The sequence below is a fragment of the Bison bison genome, unplaced genomic scaffold (assembly GCF_000754665.1).
Source record: "Bison bison bison isolate TAMUID 2011002044 unplaced genomic scaffold, Bison_UMD1.0 scf7180017864134, whole genome shotgun sequence".
NCBI lineage: Eukaryota > Metazoa > Chordata > Mammalia > Artiodactyla > Bovidae > Bison > Bison bison.
This window is the reverse complement of record NW_011494706.1, coordinates 3,784,790-3,806,679: the sequence shown is the minus strand read 5'-3', so window position 1 is coordinate 3,806,679 and position 21,890 is coordinate 3,784,790. Positions and strand designations below refer to the sequence as shown.

The 21,890-nt window shown below is 43.3% G+C and overlaps 1 protein-coding gene across 1 annotated transcript in view; it reads left to right on the top strand.

Moving 5' to 3' along the window:
* Window positions 1–21,890, top strand: part of DYNC1I1 (dynein, cytoplasmic 1, intermediate chain 1) — a 380,358-nt gene that overhangs the window by 92,854 nt on the left and 265,614 nt on the right. The window contains exon 6 of the mRNA XM_010839743.1: window positions 1,778–1,893. Coding sequence (XP_010838045.1) covers window positions 1,778–1,893 — 116 coding nt within the window. The remainder of the gene's footprint in view (window positions 1–1,777; window positions 1,894–21,890) is intronic.

Sequence of the window (21,890 nt, the reverse complement as noted above, 5' to 3'; positions counted from 1 at the left end):
CCAGGGAGTGCTGGGTCCCCAGCCTCACCCTCCTGCGCACTATGTGGTCCAGACATCCGAGTGAGTGAGGCCAAGTGGCCGAGGCCTGTGTGGAGCTTAGTGGGGCTACAGTCGTGCTCAGTGGGGCTGCAAAGACGACCAGTGGGGCTTTTTCTCTAAACTAGCCTTTATTTGTGTCTACTATGTGCTCATCTTAGGTTTCACCTCAATTATTTTAGTAATTCATAAAAAAGAAGAAATTTGTGTTTGGGAAATTATACATGGAAATTCCTAGCTATGGTATGCATTTTCTTTCAGTTTATTATTACTATCTACTGAAAAAATACAGTGAATCTGTACCATTGCTAGTAATAATTCAAAAAATAATATGAATAAGGTGAGCTGCTATTGATGCTAGAAAGCTAGGAAATATGGATTTTTGGCTAAATGGTTAAGTAACCTTTCTTTCTCTATCAGAGAGACACACATATACTCTATTTCCTGGAAATGTTAAAGCAATATAGTAAAACATGTCCAATACTGATACTAATCTATGTATTAAAATAACATTTCAGAAACTATTTTAAAATATAAATGTGTGTAAATTGTTACGTATGTATGTGTATTAATACATATGTGGCATATGCATTGTAGGTATGTGGCACATATACATTATCTGTAATAATCCTAGTGCTAAGCAATGGTGATATCTCCATTTTACAGATGAGGAAACTGAGGCATAGAGAGATTGGGTAACTTATGCAAGCTCACGCACATAACTGTCAAGCGGTGGGATAGTCTGTGTGCTTAACCACGAGACTCTACTGCCCCCATGAGGAGATGTTTCCTGGGTGACGCAGGAGGCTCTTTGGATACGAGGGGTAACTCAGAACTGACAGTTAAGAGCCTCAGCTAGGAGATTGACTTGGTGGCAACAGCACTGCACCAGGGCTCAGACCAGCATCATTTTAGCCCCGGTTCTGCCATTTATGAGTCGCATATGTTTGGGCATGTCTCCTCCTGACTCTCACGTTCCTCATCTATAAAATGGAGATGGTGATAATATGCCCAGACATTTCGTAGAAGGGTCGTGAAGACAGCTGACGTATGTGAAAGACATCTGAAAACACTTCACATGCTCCACAAATATTCAAAAAGGATTTGTCACATGCTCACAGCTCATTTGGCAGTTCTGAACTAAAACTGGACCATTCTCAGCCCAATGCCCTGTTCACTCTTCTGTGGCATGTCAGCGTGCCTTCGAACAAATCCATGCACTGCTCTGTATTAGCTCCTTTTCTGGAGAAATGGGAGATGTTATGCTCCCCCTTGGAATATCATCCTCTCATTACTATCGTAGAGAATATTTTCTCCACGCAGCAGTCCTCTCTTTTCCCTTCAGATTTGAGAAGTGTTAGTTTTCTTTTGTCCCTCTTGCCTAAGAGACTAGAACACTGTATTACAAATGAAAACTTCCTTTAACCGAGAAAAATCAGATTTGCTCAGAGTGGAAGGAGGGCCTCGTTTGAACTGGAGAAGATCCAGTTTTGCAGATAGAAAAGCTGAGGGTCAGTCTGAGGGGGCACGTAACACCACCCAGCAACACAGAGGCAAAGTGGCCAAAACCAAGTGTCCAGACTTCCAGGCCAGGCCCGGTTCTACTTCACGAAGCTGCTCCTTGCGCTGAGAAGCTGTGGATGTTTGGGGTTTATTTATTTTAGACATTTGTTTTATGCCTGATAGATCTTCTGCGAGGAATGCCTTCCGTCTCTAAGTCTTTGTACTTCGTTACTTCCAGACGGAGACTGCATAAGCTGGGCGTGTCGAAGATCACCCAAGTGGATTTCCTGCCCAGGGAGGTAGTGTCCTACTCCAAGGAGACCCAGACTCCTCTGGCCACACATCAGTCTGAAGGTGAGTGACGTCTTTTGTTTACTTTCCGTGTGATCTCTGGGGAAATGGCCAGGGAGCCCCATCCTTCTTGTTGATCTTGTATCTTACCGTAAGACATCTTCACAGGACACAAATATAATGACACACCAAAAGCTGAAGTCTCTTTGGGCTCTGGTTTTGGAAATGACAGAGAGGAAGCCCAGTGGTACTCCTCCAGGGGGATCGTGAACTTTCACATGGCTCACTTAGGAAGGTCACACTTAGTCAACACTATGTGAGGCCAGGGAACATCTCCAAGGGAAAATGTAATAGAAACTTCTCCGAATTTTATTGGTAAGAGTGTGTGTACGTTAGACTCATCATTTACAGGTGTCAGCAAACTATAAACTCCACCCGCTCCTCGACGTAAAGTGTTTGGGAATCCAGCCACACCCAGGCCCACGTATCGAAACGACTGCTTTCTTGCTGTGTGGTAGAGTTGAGCGCTTATGACCCATATGGTCTAAAGTCTTGACTGTAATCGGCGCTTTTCCGAAAAACTTCTCTGTCCCCTGACTTGCTTTGCCAATTCAGCTGGAAACATACTAAGAGTTTCTTAACACAGTTTAAAGACTTTACACGCCAGCTCCATGGAGGGGAATGAGAAATGAACTTCCCTGCCTCCTTTGTACATTCATCAAGTGGAAAAAGCAAATCCCAGTACGTCATAAAAATACACTGATAAGAGAAGTTGAAGGTAATCAATGAAAAGGCATCTTAGAAGTGAATAATGACACCAGAGAGAAATTGCTCCAAAGCAGAAGCAGGAGATGTATACACTTAAAATGCGTAAGTGGAGGTTGCATTGATAGAGGATAGCACTGCTGTCGTAGCTGAGCAAATTCTCTTTTGTTATTTTATTGTCTTGTGCAGTGGAGAGGATGTTAGCCTTCTGAGTTCATTGTTGTTGTGTACTAAATACAAAAGCCATGAAAATTAAACATGATTTGCATTGCCTGCTTGGTTTACAGCATGTATCAAATCAGTGAACTTTGGTTTGTGCAAGTTACAGAGCTTTTCAGTTTTGGTTTTCAAACCCATAGCATTAACAGACAAGTGAAATCAGGTTCCTTGAAGCAGAGTGCTGCCCACACTACACGCCTTCTGAAAACCTGTCTTGGATAATGCCAGCTGGTGTGGTGACGATTCTTTGGCTGAAGGGCCTCCATTTTTCAGGTGTGATTATGAAATGCATTTTAGAAGCTAACAAGTAGCACCCTCTGGTGGTGAAATATTAAACCAACTATTTCAACGAACCAAAGACGTGTACGTTAAACGTGGCAGAAAATACGAAGTTGGGAAAGATTTTGGGAGTTCACCCAGTCTATCTCTGGGTCTCCAGGCAAATCAGCAAGATCATTAAAAACAACCTCACCTCCCAACCAAAACATTTGTTTGAGTTAATTTGCTGCCAGAGGTATTTGCAGAACTGTAGCCTGAGGTATGTTTATTTAGCCCCAAATTTGACCCATAACATAAAGTTCTACAATTGACATTGGAGAAGGAATGAATTGTTTTTTGGAAATGTGTAGACTTTAGATATTGGAAGTGGTACAGAAATATTTACAAGGGAAGATAAATTAAGGATGAAAAGGCATCGACTCTAAACTTTTAAACTGGAACACATCAAAAGAAGGAGGCTGGGCTTTCCGTTTTATGACTGCAGCGAGGGCTGGGGACCCTTCATTATGCTGTGGTCCAAGCAGCAGGAAAGAAAGAATTTATTCCTCTGCTCTTGGCAGAAGTTCTTTCTGTTTTGTTAACAAGGCTCATAGAGGTTTTTTATGGTGATGGGCATTTCAGTGGTTTAAATTCCACAATGTAGATTTAAGCTCAAAGTGAGCTACTGTCCCTGTAGAAGTGAAGCAATCCCCAGCAGGTTTAGATGGGCAGAACTTTGGATTTGAGTTCAGCAATGGTCCGCTCACCTCAGATGATTCTCTGGCTACCTGAGTGGTCCAGACGCTAGCTGACAGGGGTGCCCCACGACCCCCTTTCACCTGCAGTGTGAAGGGAGCCAACAGAGGCAGAATGGGAGGCTCTTCCACGTGGCTGGTTTGAGTTGGCTTCCAGTGTGGGAGTTTGGGCCATGGCACTGGTTTCATGGCGACTGCAGCCGTTCAGGGTCAGGAAACAATGAACTACTGAGTTTTATGACCCAGTGAGGCTCTTGGATGGATAAAATACTTAAAGCTGTGGTGCCCATAAGATCCATTTTAGCTCGTTACTGCCCATGGTGTATGAAGGAATGCTGATTATTTTTTAAGTCATTATGCAACTATGGAAAATTTAACAGTATTTAAACCAGTGATCTCAGAGCGTTGATCTATTCTGCATCTAATGGAGTTCTCATGCATTCAGTTTTTGACGTGTTCTCATTTTACTCTTTAAAATGGAAGGGAAGGTACTGTGGACTTGCCCAGGCTTAAGCCTCTTTTCACCACTATGTACTATAATGAACATTCTCTTAATTTGTGCTCGTAATGACCTGTTATGAGAAACAGTCCAGAGAATGATTTAAAGCAGAAAGATTTAGGAATGTTGTCTGCGTGAACACTGGTTTTTCAATACAAGTTTAGATCTTCCCTCCCTGCTTAGGTCATTAGTTGCAGAGGAAGAAAGCTGAGAATAGGTAATAGTGATTTGGGGAGCAGGATATCTCTGTCCCCAAAACATTTTAGACACATGCTTTTTATTCCCAGGTAATAAGAAAGGGGGGAAAAAATGGTTCCCTTCCAAACTACAGCTGCTTTGTGTTATTAATATTAACCTCTCCCTTGATTGTCCGTGAGGTATTGATGTTAGTTAGGATGCCAGTCTTCTGTGTCTCTACTACAGCGGGAAAAGTGACTGGCCCATCCTAGGCACCTGACAGATGCTTTGAATGACAAGGATGAGACCAGACATCTCAGAAATGCCAAGTTCTGTAGTGACCCCCAGGAGAAGGAGAGCTTCTTAACTTGCTGGGAAAATGTAAGCCCATCTGGAGGGAGGAGGTGCAAACTGACATAAGGTGTTGATTGTTTGAAGCGTTCTTTGATCTTCCTTTTCTCTTTATCATATCTTATAAATGGGAACTTAGTGGCCCTGTATTGGCCGCCTCCTCTCCCTTAGTTTCCTTCTCATGCCTCCTTTCATATATCCAAGAGAGACCAAACCGCTTGCATTTTCCAAGGCATCGTGCAGCCTCAGGCCTCCACACGGCCTGTGTGTACTGTCTCTATGCCTTGAATGCCGTCTTTCCTGTTTACTTTCCTTTTGGACCACAAACAAGGGCCAGCTCTCTAGTAATTCTACTTCTGGTTGACATCTCTTCTTATACCTTGAGGACAGTCTGTCTTCCCCTTATCAAGCCATTATTTAATTTATTTAAAATATACTTTATTATTACTTAAATATCTTCCTTTTTGGTTTGATCTTCTTGAAGGCAAGGTGTATGTTCTTTTTTAAAAAAAATTTCATTGGAGTATAGTCAATTTACAATGTTGTGTTAGCTTGAGGTGCGCAGCAGAGTAAATCAGTTACACATATACATATATCCACTCTTTTTAGACTCTTTTCTCATGTAGAATACAGAGTTTTGAGTAGAGTTTCCTGTGATATACAGTAGGTCCTTACTGGTTGTCTAGTTTGTATATATTCATAGTAGAAGTAGTCAATCCACACTTCTAGCTTATCCCTCACCTCCCTTAACTTCGGTAACCATCAGTTTATTTTTTACATCTGTTACTTCATTTCTGTTTTGTAGATAACTTCATTTGTACCCTTTTCTTTTTTAAGATTCCACATATAAGCAGTATCATATGATGTTTGACTTTCTTTATCTGACTGACTTTATTTAGTATGATCATCTCTAGGTTTGTTCATGTTGCTGCAAATGGCATTGTTTTGTTCTTTTTATGGCTGAGTGATATTCCATTATATATATGTGCCACATCTTCTTTATCCATTCCTCTGTTAATGGACATTTAGAAGGTGTGTGTTCTTTACCTCCATGCCCAGTGCAGTGCTTGGCACAAAGGGCTCAACAGATATCAGTGGAAGAAACGAAGGATGAGATAATTCTAGAGGAATAAGAAAGAAGGGAAAATGCTCATTGTATTGGGGAGATTGGAGTATGATGCATGCGTTAAGGCTGCACCGGTTTTGGGGGTTTATTAGGAACAGTCATGAGAGTACAATTGTGCGAGGAGAAGAGTTCAGTGTTCCTGTTTCCACCAGGCTTCTATTTCATTCCCCAGGCTGGTGTAGGTATTACTGCTGGAAGCATGATATAGTTGTGAGACCTGAAGAAAACCGCCGAGGCAGCCCGTCTTGGCCCAGGATAGAGCAGAGCAGTCATCAAGTTTTTACTCTGCAGAGATGCTGTTTAAAGTACTTTGAACTTGGAACGGGTGTGTAGGAAGGTGGCTGAGGAAGGCCTTTGTTTCATCTTTGTACTTTGAAAAAGTATATTTTCTTGGCTGTTTGAGGGTAATTTCTAACTTGGCTTTCCATCCTCTCTGGCATATACTCAATATAGATGCTTCAAGTATAGAGATATTTTCCCAGGATAAACTAGTCCAGTACTGCGCAATAAAAACGTAATGAACCATTATTCATTTTAACAATGCTTTGTTTAACCTAGTAGGTTAAAAAATTATTCTAACATGTAATCAACATAAAAATTATCAATGAGATATTATACATTCTTTTTTATATTAAATCTTCAGAATCTGGTTTGTATTTGACACAGCGTATCCCAATTCAAACACTAACTTTTCCTTGAAAGTACTTGAACTGTAATAAAGCTTCCATGAAATTTACAGTTGAGAAAGTAGATTCCTGTGCCACTGTTGTTCAAACGCATTTGGAAGCTGTTTAATAATGGGATCAAATGTTTAACTTTCAAGTTAAATTATAAAATGCCGTTTTTCAGTTGCTTTAACCATACCTCACTGCTCAGTAGCCGCAGGGGGCTAGTGGCTCCTGAACTGGCCGGCTCAGGCCTCCAGCGGTCCATCGTGGTGCAGGTCGGGCTCTGAGACCCGCAGCCAACCTGATCTCCGCTTCACTGTGGCCAGGCAGAGGGGCTGGGGTGAGGAGACCTCCCTGACTTGTGGAGAACTCCTCCAGGTTCATGATGACTTTGTAGACGCTCCTCCTTTTGTGAGTTCAGCTATATCTAAGAAAATGTTAGCTGACTGGACAGGATCGAAGTTGTACTCGCAGCAGGCTAAGTCCTCAAGTAAGCCTCATCCTGTCATATTAGAGGCAGTTGTAGGAACCCCTCTGGGTTCTCCCTTCATGGTCCGTAGTTGTTCGGTTGCTAAGTCATGTCCAACTCTGTGACCCCATGGACTGCAGCACGCCAGGCTTCCCTGTCCTTCACCATCTCTCGGAATTTGCTCAACATCAGGTCCAGTGAGTCGGTGATGCCATCTGACCATTTCATTTTCTGCTGCCCCCTTCTCCTCCTGCCCTCAATCTTTCCCAGCTTCAGGGTCTTTTCCAGTGAGTCGGCTCTTCGCATCAGGTGGCCCAAGTATTGGAGCTTCAGCTTCAGCATCAGTCCTTTGAATGACTATTCAGGACTGATTTCCTTTAGGATGGACTGGTTGGATCTCCTTGCAGTCCAAGGGACTCTCAAAAATCTTCTCCAGCAACACACTTCAAAAGTATCGGTTCTTTAGTGCTCAGCCTTCTTTATGGTCCAGTCTCACATCTGTACATGACTACTGGATAAACCATAGCTTTGACTGTCTGGACCTTTGTCAACAAAGTGATGTCTCTGCCTTTCAACACACTGACTAGGTTTGTCATTATTTTCTTCCAAGGAGCAAGCATCTTTTAAATTTCATGGCTGCAGTCACCATCCACAGTGATTTTGAAGCCCAAGAAAACAAAATCTGCCATTGTTTCCATTTTTTATCCATCTGTTTGCCATGAAGTGATGGGACCAGATGCCATGATCTTTGTATTTTTTGAATGTTGAGTTTTAAGCCAGCCTTTTCACCCTCCTCTTTCACCTTCATCGAGAGGCTCTTTAGTTCCCCTTGGCTTTCTCCCATAAAGGTGGTGTCATCTGCATATCTGAAGTCATTGGTATTTGTCCTGTAAGTCTTTATTCCAGCTTGAGCTTCACCCAGCCTGGCATTTAGCATGATGTACTCTGCATACAAGTTAAACAAGCAGGGTTACAATATACAGCTTTGTCACACTCCTTTCCCAGTTTGGAACCAGTCTGTTGTTCCATGTCTGGTTCTAACTATTGCTTCTTTAACTGTATACAGTTTTCTCAGGAGGCAGGTAACTTGGTCTGGTATTCCCATTTCTTTAAGAATTTTCCACAGTTTGTTGTGATCCACGCAGTCAGTAATTTAGATGCAAGGATATTCAGTCCTTGTACCCTGTCTTCATGTTGCCCAAAGGACTGCTGAAGACCACGTATGACCTCCTTGTTAGTTATCTACACTTCTGCTGCCCCCTGTCCTTCTTCATGAAGTAATGAGAGATCAGAATTAAGCTTTGTGTTCTTCCCACTGTATAGCACAGGTAACCCTGCTCAATGTTATGTGGCAGCCTGGATGGGAGGGGAGTTTGGGGGAGAATGGACACATGTGTATGTGTGGCTGAGTCCCTTTGCTATTCACCCAACACAACTATCACAACATTGTTAATTGACTATACTTTAATACAAAATCAAAAGTTAAAAATAAATAAATGAATTAAAAAAAAAAAAGATTTGAGTTCTAAACTGCAGTGTTGAATTCTAAGTCCTCCTACAAGTTGGTGGTCCCAAGAACATAACTCTTTGATACAAAGTTGACACGTAAAGACATCTTCCAAAGAATCTAAGTGGGAATACTGATTTGGAACCTAAAGTTCGAAATGGGACAGTTCTTATTTCCTAATTGAAGCCAAGCCTGAAACACCTGGAGGTGGCTTGGGAGAAGACAGGATATGGTGTCATAACCTTGGCTTCCAACTGGATCCCAGTTTCCTGGACCTTAACACGCCTTTTCTGAGCTTACTGTTTAAAGAAGCATGACAAGCCATGGTGGCATCTGGATGCAAATTAAAACTCCCTAGTGAAGGTGACACACGCTCATCTTATTTTTAGCTCTGTTTTTTAGATAAGAACCGACACTCTTCCAGGGAGATGGTGACATCTGCCACGTTTTGCTTCCTTAAAATATACCTGCTCTTTCTCTTTTGACACTTGGTTGAAGTGTTAGTCCTCTCTCAGAAGAAGCTGTAGAGGCTCCAGGCCCAGTGCTAACAAGATTAGTAACAGAAAGATTCTGTCTTGGGATATTAGTTTTCTTTAGCAATGTTAATCTCATATCTGCTTGGCAAAACTCTTGAAAGACAAAAAAAAGAAAAGAGGGGGGAGGAAGTGCTATCTAAGGAGCACAGATATCTCAGATGATACTATTTAGGTATTATTTTTATCAAATAGACACATTTTTCTAGTTAAAATTGTTTTTCCTATCTCCCAACCACCTTTCCATCTATTGGTCAGGAGAGCATTCATGATTTATTTGGTTTATATTAGACACTAAAATAGATATTGGATTGGCTTAGCTGCCAGTCAGTCTTGATATTCCAAAGGAGAAACCTCATGCTAAAAACCTCATGCTTTTTATTTTTAAAAAGCACCTAGTGAGAGCCCCAGAGATGGTACAGTCAAATAATAGTCAAATGAGCTCATTTATTCAGAATATTCCTCCCATTGAAACATAGAAGGGCACCAAATAACAACTAAAAATGAAATCAGAAATGTAATAAAAAGACTAAATGCAGAGATGGTTGGATGACTCAATGGACATGAATTTGAGCAAACTCCAATAGATGGTCAAGGACAAGGGAAGAAGTGCTACAGTCCACGGGGTCACAGAGAGTGGGCACAGTGACTGAACAACGACAACTATAATCTACAGCTCTACAGAGAGGGGAGAGTCAGTGAGCAAGATAGCCCTAGGGCGCCCTGGGAACTTACATATATGTTGCATTTTGGCCACAGTACTGTACTAAAAAACAAACTGCTGTTTTAAAAGAATGATTTATACATTGGCCGCACCAGGTCTTCCTTGTATGTGGACTTTCCCTAGTTGCGGAGGGTGGGCTTCTTATTGTGGTGGTCTCTCTCGTTGTGGAGAACAGGCCCTAGGTACCTGGGCTTCAGGAGTCGTAGCACACAGGCTTCAGTTGCCCAAAGCATGTGAAATCTTCCCGGACCAGGGATCAAACCCGTATCCCCTGCATTGGTAGGTGCATTCTTATCCATTGACCCACCAGGGAAGTCTCAAATTGTTGTATTTTAGGAAGATAGTTTGAGAATTTTATTTAAGCATGGGTGAATTGCTTTTAGACTGTCAAGAGTTAATATGCTTTGTAGATGCATGGCATTCAGAAGTAAAAGATTTTGCATAAAATAAAAACATTGTCCTTTTAAAGTTGTGATGGCTCCATCCCTTTAGTTTTTCATACAACTGAAGGTATCTTCAGAGCAAGGAAGATAAGAAGCTTAACTAAAGCTAAGGACCTAGAAGCTCAAATTAACACGAAAGCAGCTGTGAGATTTTTTTTTCCCTGACTCCAAGGCTTACATGTTCAGGTGGATTTTCTAAGCACATTTAACTAATATCTAAATTATAGACCTAATATCAAGTTAACATGTAATCATAGATCACTAATTGCTTCCCCCAAGTCCATTTACAAATCCAATTTTGTTGATCTCCAAGGCATCCCTTCTCAGAGGTTCTCATGAACCTGGTTATGGACACATCAGTTCCCTGTATCACTGATGCCTGCATAGTGCCTAATATTTGGTGTGGAAATGAATGGATGACCTCACTTAGCTCATAGAGTACCCCCAACTGTTTGCCTTATGAGCTGGATGATGGAAGAAATAAAAGAGAGGTAGGTCTAAGGGTATGAGATTGGAGGAGGTGCCCCAGAATTTATGGTTTCAAATGCAAAAGAACTGTGGTTAATTTAAGCAGAAGAACTATACAAAAAAGATCTTCATGACCCATATAACCACGATGGTGTGATCATTGACCTAGAGCCAGACATCCTGGAATGTGAAGTCAAGTGGGCCTTAGGAAGCATCACTCTGAACAAAGCTAGTGGAGGTGATGGAATTCCAGTTGAGCTATTTCAAATCCTAAAAGACAGTGCTGCGAAAGTGCTGCACTCAATATGCCAGCAAATTTGGAAAACTCAGCAGTGGCCACAGGACTGGAAAAGGTCAGTTTTCATTCCAATCCCAAAGAATGCTCAAACTACTGCACAATTGCACTCATCTCACAAGGCAATGGCACCCCACTCCAGTACTTTTGCCTGGAAAATCCCGTGGACGGAGGAGCCTGGTGGGCTGCAGTCCATGGGGTCGCTAAGAGTCGGACATGACTGAGTGACTTCACTTTCATGCATTGGAGAAGGAAATGGCAACCCACTCCAGTGTTCTTGCCTGGAGAATCCCAGGGACGGGAAGCCTGGTTGGCTGCCGTCTATGGGGTCGCACAGAATTGGACACGACTGAAGTGACGCAGCAGCAGCAGCACATGCTAGGAAAGTAATGCCCCAAATTCTCCAAGCCAGGCTTCACCAATACGTGAACTGTGAACTTCCAGATGTTCAAGCTGGTTTTAGAAAAGGCAGAGGAACCAGAGATCAAATTGCCAGTATCCATTGGATCATTGAAAAAGCAAGAAAATTCCAGAATAACTTCTACTTCTGCTTTATTGACTATGCCAAAGCCTTTGACTGTATGGATCACAATAAACTGTGGAAAATTCTGAAAGAGATGGGAACACCAGACCACCTTACCTGCTTTCTGAGAAATGTATATGCAGGTCAAGAAGCAACAGTTAGAACCAGACATGGAATAACAGACTGGTCCCAAATCAGGAAAGGAATACGTCAAAGCTGTATATTGTCACCCTGCTTATTTCACTTATATGCAGAGTACATCATGTGGAATGATGGGCTGGATGAAGCACAAGCTGGAATCAAGATTGCTGGGAGAAATATCAATAACCTCAGATACGCAGATGACACCACCCTTATGGCAGAAAGTGAAGAGGAACTAAAAAGCCTCTTGATGAAAGTAAAAGAGGAGAGTGAAAAAGTTGGCCTAAAACTCAACATTCAGAAAAAAAAGATCATGACATTTGGTCCCATCACTTCATGGCAAATAGATGGGGAAACAATGGAAACAGTGATAGACTTTATTTTTTGGGGCTCCAAAATCACTGCAGATGGAGACTGCAGCCATGAAATTAAAAGATGCTTGCTCCTTGGAAGAAAAGCTATGACCAACCTAGACAGCATATTAAAAAGCAGAAGCATTACTTTGCCAACAAAGGTCCGTCTAGTCAAAGCTATAGTTTTTCCAGTAGTCACGTATGGATGTGAGAGTTGGACTATAAAGAAAGCTGAGTGCTGACGAACTGATGCTTTTGAACTGTGGTGTTGGAGAAGACTCTTGAGAGTCTCTTGGACTGCAAGGAGATCCAACTAGTCCATCCTAAAGGAGATCAGTCCTGAATATTCATTGGAACGACTGATGTTGAAGCTGAAACTCCAATACTTTGGCCACCTTATGTGAAGAACTGACTCATTGGAAAAAGGCCCTGATGCTGGGAAAGATTGAAGGTGGGAGGAGAAGGGGTAACAGAGGATAAGATGGTTGGATGGCATCACCGACTTGATGGACATGAGTTTGAGTAGGCTTTGGTAGTTGGTGATGGACAGGGAGGCCTGACGTGCTGCTGTCCATGGGGTCGCAGAGAGTCAGACACAACTGAGCAAATGAACTGAACTGAATTTAAGCAGGAAAGAGTTTGAGTAGAAGGATAATATGTAAGTCACAGAATCAACATGATGATTGAAAAGACAGACTCAGAAGTCAGGCTAAGAAGCTCATTGTCAAGAAGATAGCCAAAACTTAAAGTATAAAATATTTTCAGTAAGTCTACCAGCAGCAAACCTAGGAGAAGCATGCCAGGTAAGGGGAAAAATCCAGAATAAGCAGTTAGTCTAGTGAAAGCAAGTTGATTCCCCACTACACCACAGAAAAATGTGATCAGCCTGTCTGGTTCTTCTTATGAGATATGGTTCAATATTGGGAATTTTGATTGATCTCTGGTTGGGCAGTAGCCAAGGCATCTTGAGTTAGGGCAACTGTGCCCTTGTGTAGCCTTGATGTACATACTTATAGCTATAGATACTTTATGAGTCCACTGAGCAAGACCTTGTGCAGGTGGACACCGAATAACTGGTGTTTAGAAATAGAATATATCAACTATTCAACCTCAGAAGCCTCCTTCACAGTGCGTAACTTTAAAAATAATTTGATTGAAGTATCGTTGACTTGCAGTGACGTATCAGGTGTACAGCAGAGTGAGTGAGTTATGTATATACGTATACCCACTGTTTTTAGATTTCTTTTCCCATATAGGCCTTTACAGAGTATGGAGCGGTGTTCCCTGTGCTATATGGTAGATCCTTGTTGGTTACACGGTGCATTTTGTATATACACATACAACTTTTTTACAAAAATATATATGTTTATTTGGCTGTGTTGGGTTTTAGGTGCAGCATGTGAGATGTTTGTTGCAGCCCACGGGCTTCCCTAGTTATGGCGCATAGGCTTCTCTCTACTTGTGTGTGTGTTTACTTGCCCTGTGGCATGTGGGACTTTAGTTCCCAGCCCGGGGATCGAACCTGCATCCCCTGCATTGGAAGGTGGACTCCTAAGCACTAGACCACAGGAAAATCCCCGCAGTGGGTAACTTTTGATTGTACATAAGTATTCTGTCACTCTGGGTATATGTTGAAAGGTCCCGCCGTGTGCCTCTTTCCTTAATCTTTTATATTTGTATCCTCTAATTGTGACCTCTCAGTTACTGCTCACGGATTAGTTTTGGATAGAGCCCTTTCTCAAACAATCTATTCTTCCAACTAAAGCGGGCAATGAGATACACAGATCAAAATTCTTTTCCAGGTGAAATTGTAGAGGTTTTTCCTCTGCACTAAACTTCAGGCCTCCACATAAACGGAGGTGTACTGTCAGCAGTCCACGTCTGGCTTTTGCCAGCCTATCACCTAGAAGTTTCCAGAGTCCAGACTCAAAGGTTTTCAGCTAGTCACAGGCCGTTTCTCATTAGGCTGGGAGAGGAGCGAGAGAGCCAAAGGAGTAATGACGTGACAGGGTGGGCAGCTGGCTCACGGAGACTGCTTCTGCAACTCAGTCTAGAGTGCCTGCTGATGAGCTGATGGTGGACCACCTGACTTTACGGCCAGATGGACTAGACAACGCTCCAGTTCATAATGCCTTGTCCATTTGTGTCTCTACTTGGGTCCACTTGTTGGGAACATGAATGCCTATCTCTCAAAAGGAGAGTATTAACAACAAAATGCAGAGCCTCTACTGGAGCTCTAAGATCTAGGCATCTGTTTTGGATTCCCCTTCAGAGCTCTTTGTCTGCTTTTCCACAGACACGTTGGGCATCATTGGAAATTTTGTTCCACAGAATTTCTAGGTATATAGCTATTAGAAGCAGAAGCCTTTTGAGGCACCTGGTACATGGGTTGAATAAAGTGCATGCAAATTTTGGATACGTTGCCTGCAAAGGCCAAAATGGCCCACCAAGCCTGACAACTGTTCGTATTAGAGAAGGAAGATATTTGCCATAAGCATTGGCGCTTTTGACCACTAGACTCGTAGAAGCTTTCCTGAAGTAGCAGGTCTCTATATTTTCAAATCTTTTGCTCCCATCCTTTAGCCTGCTTTGCATGAGTGCTCAGTCGCTTCACTTGTGTCTGACTTTTTCCAACCTTGTGGATTGTAGCCTGCCAGGTTCTTCTGTCCATGGGATTCTCCAGGCAAGAATACTGGAATGGGTAGCCATGCCCTCCTCCAGGGGATCTTCCCAACCCAGGGATCCAACCTTTGTCTCCTGCAACTCCTGCATTGCAGGTGGATTCTTTACCACTGAGCCACCAGGGAAGCCCATCATCTAGCCTGCTTGTGTCTTATCAAAGTATTGAAAGTACCAATCCAGCTTACTCTCCAGGTCCTGTGAGCATGATACCTTGTATTGAGTGAGATTATCAAGGTCTGTAGATAAAGCCTTGTGTTGAGTGAGATTATCAAGGTCTGTAGATAAAGCCAGCTTTCTGGTTTAGGAAGATGAAGATGTCATAAGATAAAAGAAGATGACGATGCAAAGAGCAAGTGGGTCTTCTTTGGCTGTCAAAAAAAGGCTTGGTATAGAGTGTGGCTGGAGGGGGTACTTCCAGACATCTGTGTTCTCTGCTGTGTTCAGTTTTTCATTATTTCCAGATCAGTACTGCCACTGTCATGTAAGTGACTTGGTAAGGCTGGAGATTCAGTGGGCTTTCTCCAGGCACCCACAGAGTTTTACATTTGTGTTGCATTTTGGCAGACATGTATGTAGAAAATTATCACAACCAGAGAAATCCCCCAGGTCTATGCCTTGAGCCAAAATATAGAGATCTAAGCCTGTCATCTCGTCTTTAAGCCCTCCAGTCTCATTAGAAGCAGCCACCTCACCCTAGCATAGCATCCTTAGATTCTTCATGCTGTTCACACTCTTCAATTTCAATGACAGTTTGATCCCTTAAATCCTTCTTTTCAATGGACACTTCATTAAAGGTCACCACAGAAGAAAAATTATCTAGTTATTTGTTATAGCTGACAGATTCCCATTCCTGAAGTCTGAATTTTCATATTTTTTTTAGCCCCTATGAGGACAAATAACCAGTACCAGTTTCCTGAGTGACTGTCTCCTGATACAAATTTCTGACCAGTCTGGGTCCCTGGTTGCCAACAGTAGAAAGTAACTCTGGTTAACTGAAACAGAAAAGGGGTTTGTTGGAGAGACGCAAGGTACTTGGTAGAATGGGTTTTAACAGGTAGAAAATTAGGTCAGAAACAGGAACAGGGAAGCCCTAACCCCTAGTGTGACTATATGTGAAAATACTGCTTTAAGGAGGTGATGACCAACCTAGACAGCATATTGAAAAGCAGAGACGTTACTTTGCCAACAAAGGTCCGTCTAGTCAAGGCTATGGTTTTTCCAGTGGTCATGTATGGATGTGAGAGTTGGACTGTGAAGAAAGCGGAGCACCGAAGAATTGGTGCTTTTGAACTGTGGTGTTGGAGAAGACTCTTGAGAGTCCCTTGGACTGCAAGGAGATCCAACCAGTGCATTCTAAAGGAGACCAGTCCTGGGTGTTCATTGGAAGGACTGATGCTAAAGCTGAAACTCCAGTACTTTGGCCACCTCACGTGAAGAGTTGACTCATCGGAAAAGACTCTGATGCTGGGAGGGATTGGGGGCAGGAGGAGAAGGGGACGACAGAGGATGAGATGGCTGGATGGCATCACCGACTCAATGCATATGAGTTTGGGTGAACTCTGGGGGCTGGTGATGGACAGGGAGACCTGGCGTGCTGTGATTCATGGGGTTGCAAAGAGTCGGACATGACTGAGCAACTGAACTGAACTGAAGGGGGCTTCCCTGATAGCTCAGCTGGTAAAGAATCTGCCTGCAATGCAAGAAACCTGGGTTCGGTCCCTGGGTTAGAAAGATCCCCTGGAGAAGGGAAAGGCTACCCACTCCAGTATTCTGGCCTGGGTTGCAAAGAGTCAGACATGACTGACTGACTTTCACTTAAGGCTATATGGAGCTTCCCTCGTGGCTCAGACGGTAAAGAATCTGCAGTGCAGCAGACCTGGGTTTGATCCCTGGGTCCAGAAGATCCCCTGAAGAAGGACATGGCTACTCACTCCAGTGTTCTTGCCTGGAGAATCCCATGGACAGAGGAGCCTGGTGGGGCTACAGTCCATGGGGTCACAAAAAGTTGGACATGACTGGATGACTGACAGTAACAAGGCTAAATGAGGCCATCAGGGTAAGAATCCTAATTTTATAGGATTGGGGCCTTATAATTGGAGGAAGGGAAGGGGGGAGATCCATTTCTTTCTTTCTCTCCATGTGTATGCACCAAGGAGGGCCATGAGAGGGCACGGGAAGAAGGCTTCTGCAAGTCAGGAAGAGGGCTCTCACAAGAAACTCAACTGTCTAGTAACTTGATCTTGGACTTCCCAGTCTCTAGATCTGTGAGAAAATACATTTCTGTAGTTGATGGCATCTTGCCGTGGCAGCCCTAGCCGACCGTGACAGTGGCGTACAAGCAAGGTGATGCCGCTGAACTTGGTCAGCTCGATAAGGTGACATGGACCTCCTGGGCTTCCTGTCATTGAGCGCTCGCTGTTACGCTCAGGGTTTTAACCCTATTGTTAACTCCTGCCTTGAAAACTTCTACTTCTTCCTGCACCTTGATGGCGCTCCCTTGAGATTTATGTATTTATTAAGTGTATTTGTTTGGTTGCACTGGGTCCTCGTTGCTGGGCACGGGTTTTCTGTAGTTGTGGCGAGTGGGGGCTCCTCTCTGGCTGCAGTGCATGGGCTTCTCACTGCTGTGGCTTCTCTTGTTGCAGAGCACGGGCTCTAGGGTCTGCGGGCTCAGGAGCTGTGGTTCACAGGCTTACTTGCCCTGCAGCATGTGGAATTTTCCCGGATCAGTAGTTGAATCCATGTCCCCTGCGTGGACAGGCAGATTCTTAACCACTGGACCTCCAGGGAAGTCCAGTGCTCTGCCTTCTATTCAACTGCTGGCCTGGAAGTCCATCTCCAGCCCAAGCCAAGTAGTCCCTTTATCCACCGCAGCAGACCCGTGGCAGATTGCTCAACACTGAGTGTCCATGCATCATATGGTCTGATGGAGGCTTGGGAGCGCTCACTGGTCCTCCTCTCCGTTTTTGCCAGCCACGCTCAGCGAGGCCGGTTGTTGCCTTGTGGTGAAGAAGACCTGTTGCGTATTGGTCTCCTAGATTCCCAAATAAAGAATGTGGTTCAAAGGTTCCTGTGCTCACCTGTCTTCTTGGTTTAATACTCCATCCCTCCTAATTCTTTTCCTCCAAAGTAGAAATCCAGATATATCTGAAAACTTTTCTCTTCTTCTCCCTAAATGTTCCTTTTTCTTGCCATTTACCTAAACCCCCACGTTTAACTTCCCTCATAGATTGGGGGGAAGGAGGAGTGATCTATACTTTTTTTTTTTATTCTAAATGGTAAGGAAAAGAAATTTGGAATGCCTTTTCTCCCTCAGTTAATCCTGACTCTCATCGAACTGTGGGCTTCCAAAATCCAGTTTTTTGAGGAGGGAGCTGAATGTTACCTTTTATTTTCATTCTTCTGCACCAAATTCTAAACTCTCTACTAGCAAATGAGTACCTTAGGTAGACTGATTGAAGATGATTATGTTCAGAAGGAAAAATAGAAAAGTACATTAATACTTTTCAAATATGTCTCTCACTGCTCATCAAAATGAAGAGGGCATTGTTTCTGTTCATCACTCTTCTTTAAGATAATGCAAGGCACATATGTAATTTTTAAAAATTTAATTAATTTCTTTTCCCTATACCATGAGGCATGTGGGATCTTAGTTTTTTAAAATAATGCAAGTCATATATGCGATTTTAAATTTTTTAATTAATTAATTTCTTTTCCCCACACCATGAGGCATGTGGGATCTTAGTTCTCCAACTAGGGATTAAACCCATGCCCTCTTCAGTGGAAGCGTGGAGTCTTAACCATTGGACTGCCAGGGAAGTCCCTGTTTATCACTTCTGATCAATGATAGAGTCAAAAAATACCAGGATCAAAGAACATTGTGGTGCTTAAAGAACATTCAGTGCTTAACAAGTCTTTTATTCCCTGGAGAAATACATCCGATACATTGACTAAGTTAAGAAGTATATAGGGTTCCATTTCTAGCATGGCAACATGTGGAGCTCTGTGGATCTGCTTCACAGTAAAGTTAGTGAAAAAAATCATTAAACCCCTCCTCCAAAAAAACCGAGCTATTTAAAGTCTCTGGAAATGGTACCATGGGTATATAGCAAATGAACAGCAATAACAACAAAAACACTTATTTTTTTAAAACTTATGAAAATTTGGTAAGAACAGGAAAGAGTCTGCAGTGTTTGAACTACAGTTCACTCTCTTCCTCCCTCTTCTCAGTTCATCTTGAAGCAAACCAGAGCTCAAGTGGGTGCAGAAGAGAACACAGAGCTCTCTTCTCCAGCTCCCAGGTGGAGGCCACTGTACTTTCCTCGGAGGTGCGGGACGTTAGCATCTCTGTTTCTGCCCAGATACCTGTTACAGAGCCTAAGTTTCACGCAAGTGCAGGGGAGAGGTGGATATTCTCTTTAGCCCCATCCTGACTTGAAAGGTAAGGGGACAGCATGCTAAACATCCTGAGACCTCCCTCCAGCTCATGCGTGAAGCAGAGGTTCCATTCAGAGAGGCGAGCCACTCAGAGCAGAGGCTGTGGCAGGACCCCACTCTGCCAGGCACCTAGCTCCAAAAGTGTGGGTGTCGCTCGGAAGTATGCCCGTGTCCCCTCCCTCAGCTCCAGAGCCTCAGCCCAGAGACTCTGCCCAGGGGAATAAGTGGGCCATAAAACAGCTCAGAATCTCTTCCCAAAGAAGCTGACTTCATTTGCCACAGACTGTGGGATATTCAAACCTAAGGACTTTCTCAAAACAATAGAGGTTGTGGGTGAGTGAGTGCTCAGTTGCTTTAGTTGTGTCCGACTCTGTGTGACCCCCATGGACCTCTGTTCTTGAGATCCTCCAGGCAAGAATACTGGAGTGGATTGCCACGCCCTCTTCAGCGGATCTTCCCAACCCAAGGATGGAACCTTTATCTAGGTGCATCCCCTGCCTTGCAGGTGGAATGTTTACCGCTGAGCCACTAGACGCTGTGCTGTGAAACAAATCAGAGGCAACTGGTAGATGCATGTGAGGTGTAAGCTAAGTCATGGCTGGCTAGTTTACTAGACAGAACCAGGGAAGCAGAAGAAGAGCCTTCTTGGGGTCAGACAAACCTCAAAATCTGAACTCGAAGACTGTTTCTTTAAAGGAGGCTGAGTTTCATTGGATCAGTCTGTGGAGAGTTTGTGCCCCACGGCATTGTTGACAACAATAGAGCAATCAGCCAGCTATTAATGGAAGTTAATAGCTGGGTGTGTCAAGGACAGTGACAGTTAAAGTGACTGCAAGAGACTTGCTCTCCAGAGGTGACTGTCCACATGCCCAGGACTGCACCATCTGGGGAGCAGTATCAGAGCCTTTATACCATGAGGTGAGAGGAGAGAACGGACTTGGCCAAAATAACCCAGTCACTAAACAAATAAGCAAATAACAGTAATCAACCCCTAGGGAAGGGAAAGGCGATCAACCAGCTCCCAGAGTTGCTACCACGTATTATCTAAAATAGCCAGTTTCCAACAACAACAAGAAAATTTGAAGCATACAAAGAAGCTGGGAAGTCTGATAGGGAGAAAAGCAGGCAGAAGAAACTGCCTTGTGAAAACAGATTAAAAACATCAGTATTTCATTAAGTGGAGAATATCAATAAAGAAGTCAGTCAGTCAGTCAGTTCAGTCGCTCAGTCGTGTCTGACTCTTTGTGACCCCATGAACCGCAGCACGCCAGGCCTCCCTGTCCATCACCAACTCCCAGAGTTCACTCAGACTCACGTCCATCGAGTCAGTGATGCCATCTAGCCATCTCATCCTCTGTCGTCCCCGTTTCCTTTTAAGGAAAGAGACATGTATACATATAATTATGACTGATTCATGTTGATGTATGGCATAGACCATCATAACATTATAAAGCAATTATCCGCCCACCTCCCCCCGCCCCAACTCCCCAAAAAAAGGCAAATGTAAATTCTGGATTGGAAAGTACAAAAACTGAAAAGAAAGATTCATTAGAGGGCACAACAGCAAAAATGAAAAATTAGGAGATCATCAGAGAAATGTGAGATACCATTAGATGGCTCAGCATACATGCAATGAGGGTGATAGAAGGAGAGGTGAGAGAGCAAGGAGTAGAAAAAATATTCTAAGAAATAATTGTTGAAACATGTAGATCTGTATAACAATAGCATTGAAAAGGGGAAAGGAATAGACCTGTATAGGTGTAAAGTCCTATATTCCATTGAAATTGTTAGTATAAATCTGAAGCAGACTCTGATAAGATATATATGTTAAGGTCTTGCTGAGGGTGGGACACGATGATCAACTTCACTTTCACTTTTCACTTTCACGCATCAGAGAAGGAAGTGGCACACTTCAGTGTTCTTGCCTGGAGAATCCCAGGGACGGGGAAGCCTGGTAGGCTGCCGTCTATGGGGTCTCACGGAGTCCGACACGACTGAAGTGACTTAGCAGCAGCAGCAGCAGCAGCAGCAACCACTAAGGAAATCACTGAAAAAAAAACAAATTTAGTGAGAAAGTTATTTAAAATTAAGATGTTCTATTTAAAAACGTCCACTTAATGTAAAAGAAAGCTATCAGTTCAGTTCAGTCGCTTAGTGGTGTCCGACTCTTTGTGACCCCATGAATTGCAGCACACCAGGCCTCCCTGTCCATCACCAACTCCCGGAGTTCACTCAAACTCACGTCCATCGAGTTGGTGATGCCATCCAGCCATCTCATCCTCTGTCATCCCCTTTTCCTCTTGCCCCCAATCCCTCCCAGCATCAGAGTCTTTTCCAATGAGTCAACTCTTCGCATGAGGTGGCCAAAGTACTGGAGTTTCAGCTTTAGCATCCAGTCCTTCCAAAGAACACCCAGGACTAATCTCCTTTAGAATGGACTGGTTGGGTCTCCTTGCAGTCCAAAGGACTCTCAAGAGTCTTCTCCAACACCACAGTTCAAAAGCATCAATTCTTTGGTGCTCAGCTTTCTTCACAGTCCAACTTTCACATCCATACATGACCACTGGAAAAACCATAGCCTTGACTAGATGGACCTTTGTTGGCAAAGTAATGTCTCTGCTTTCTAATATGCTATCTAGGTTGGTCATAAGTTTCCTTCCAAGGAGT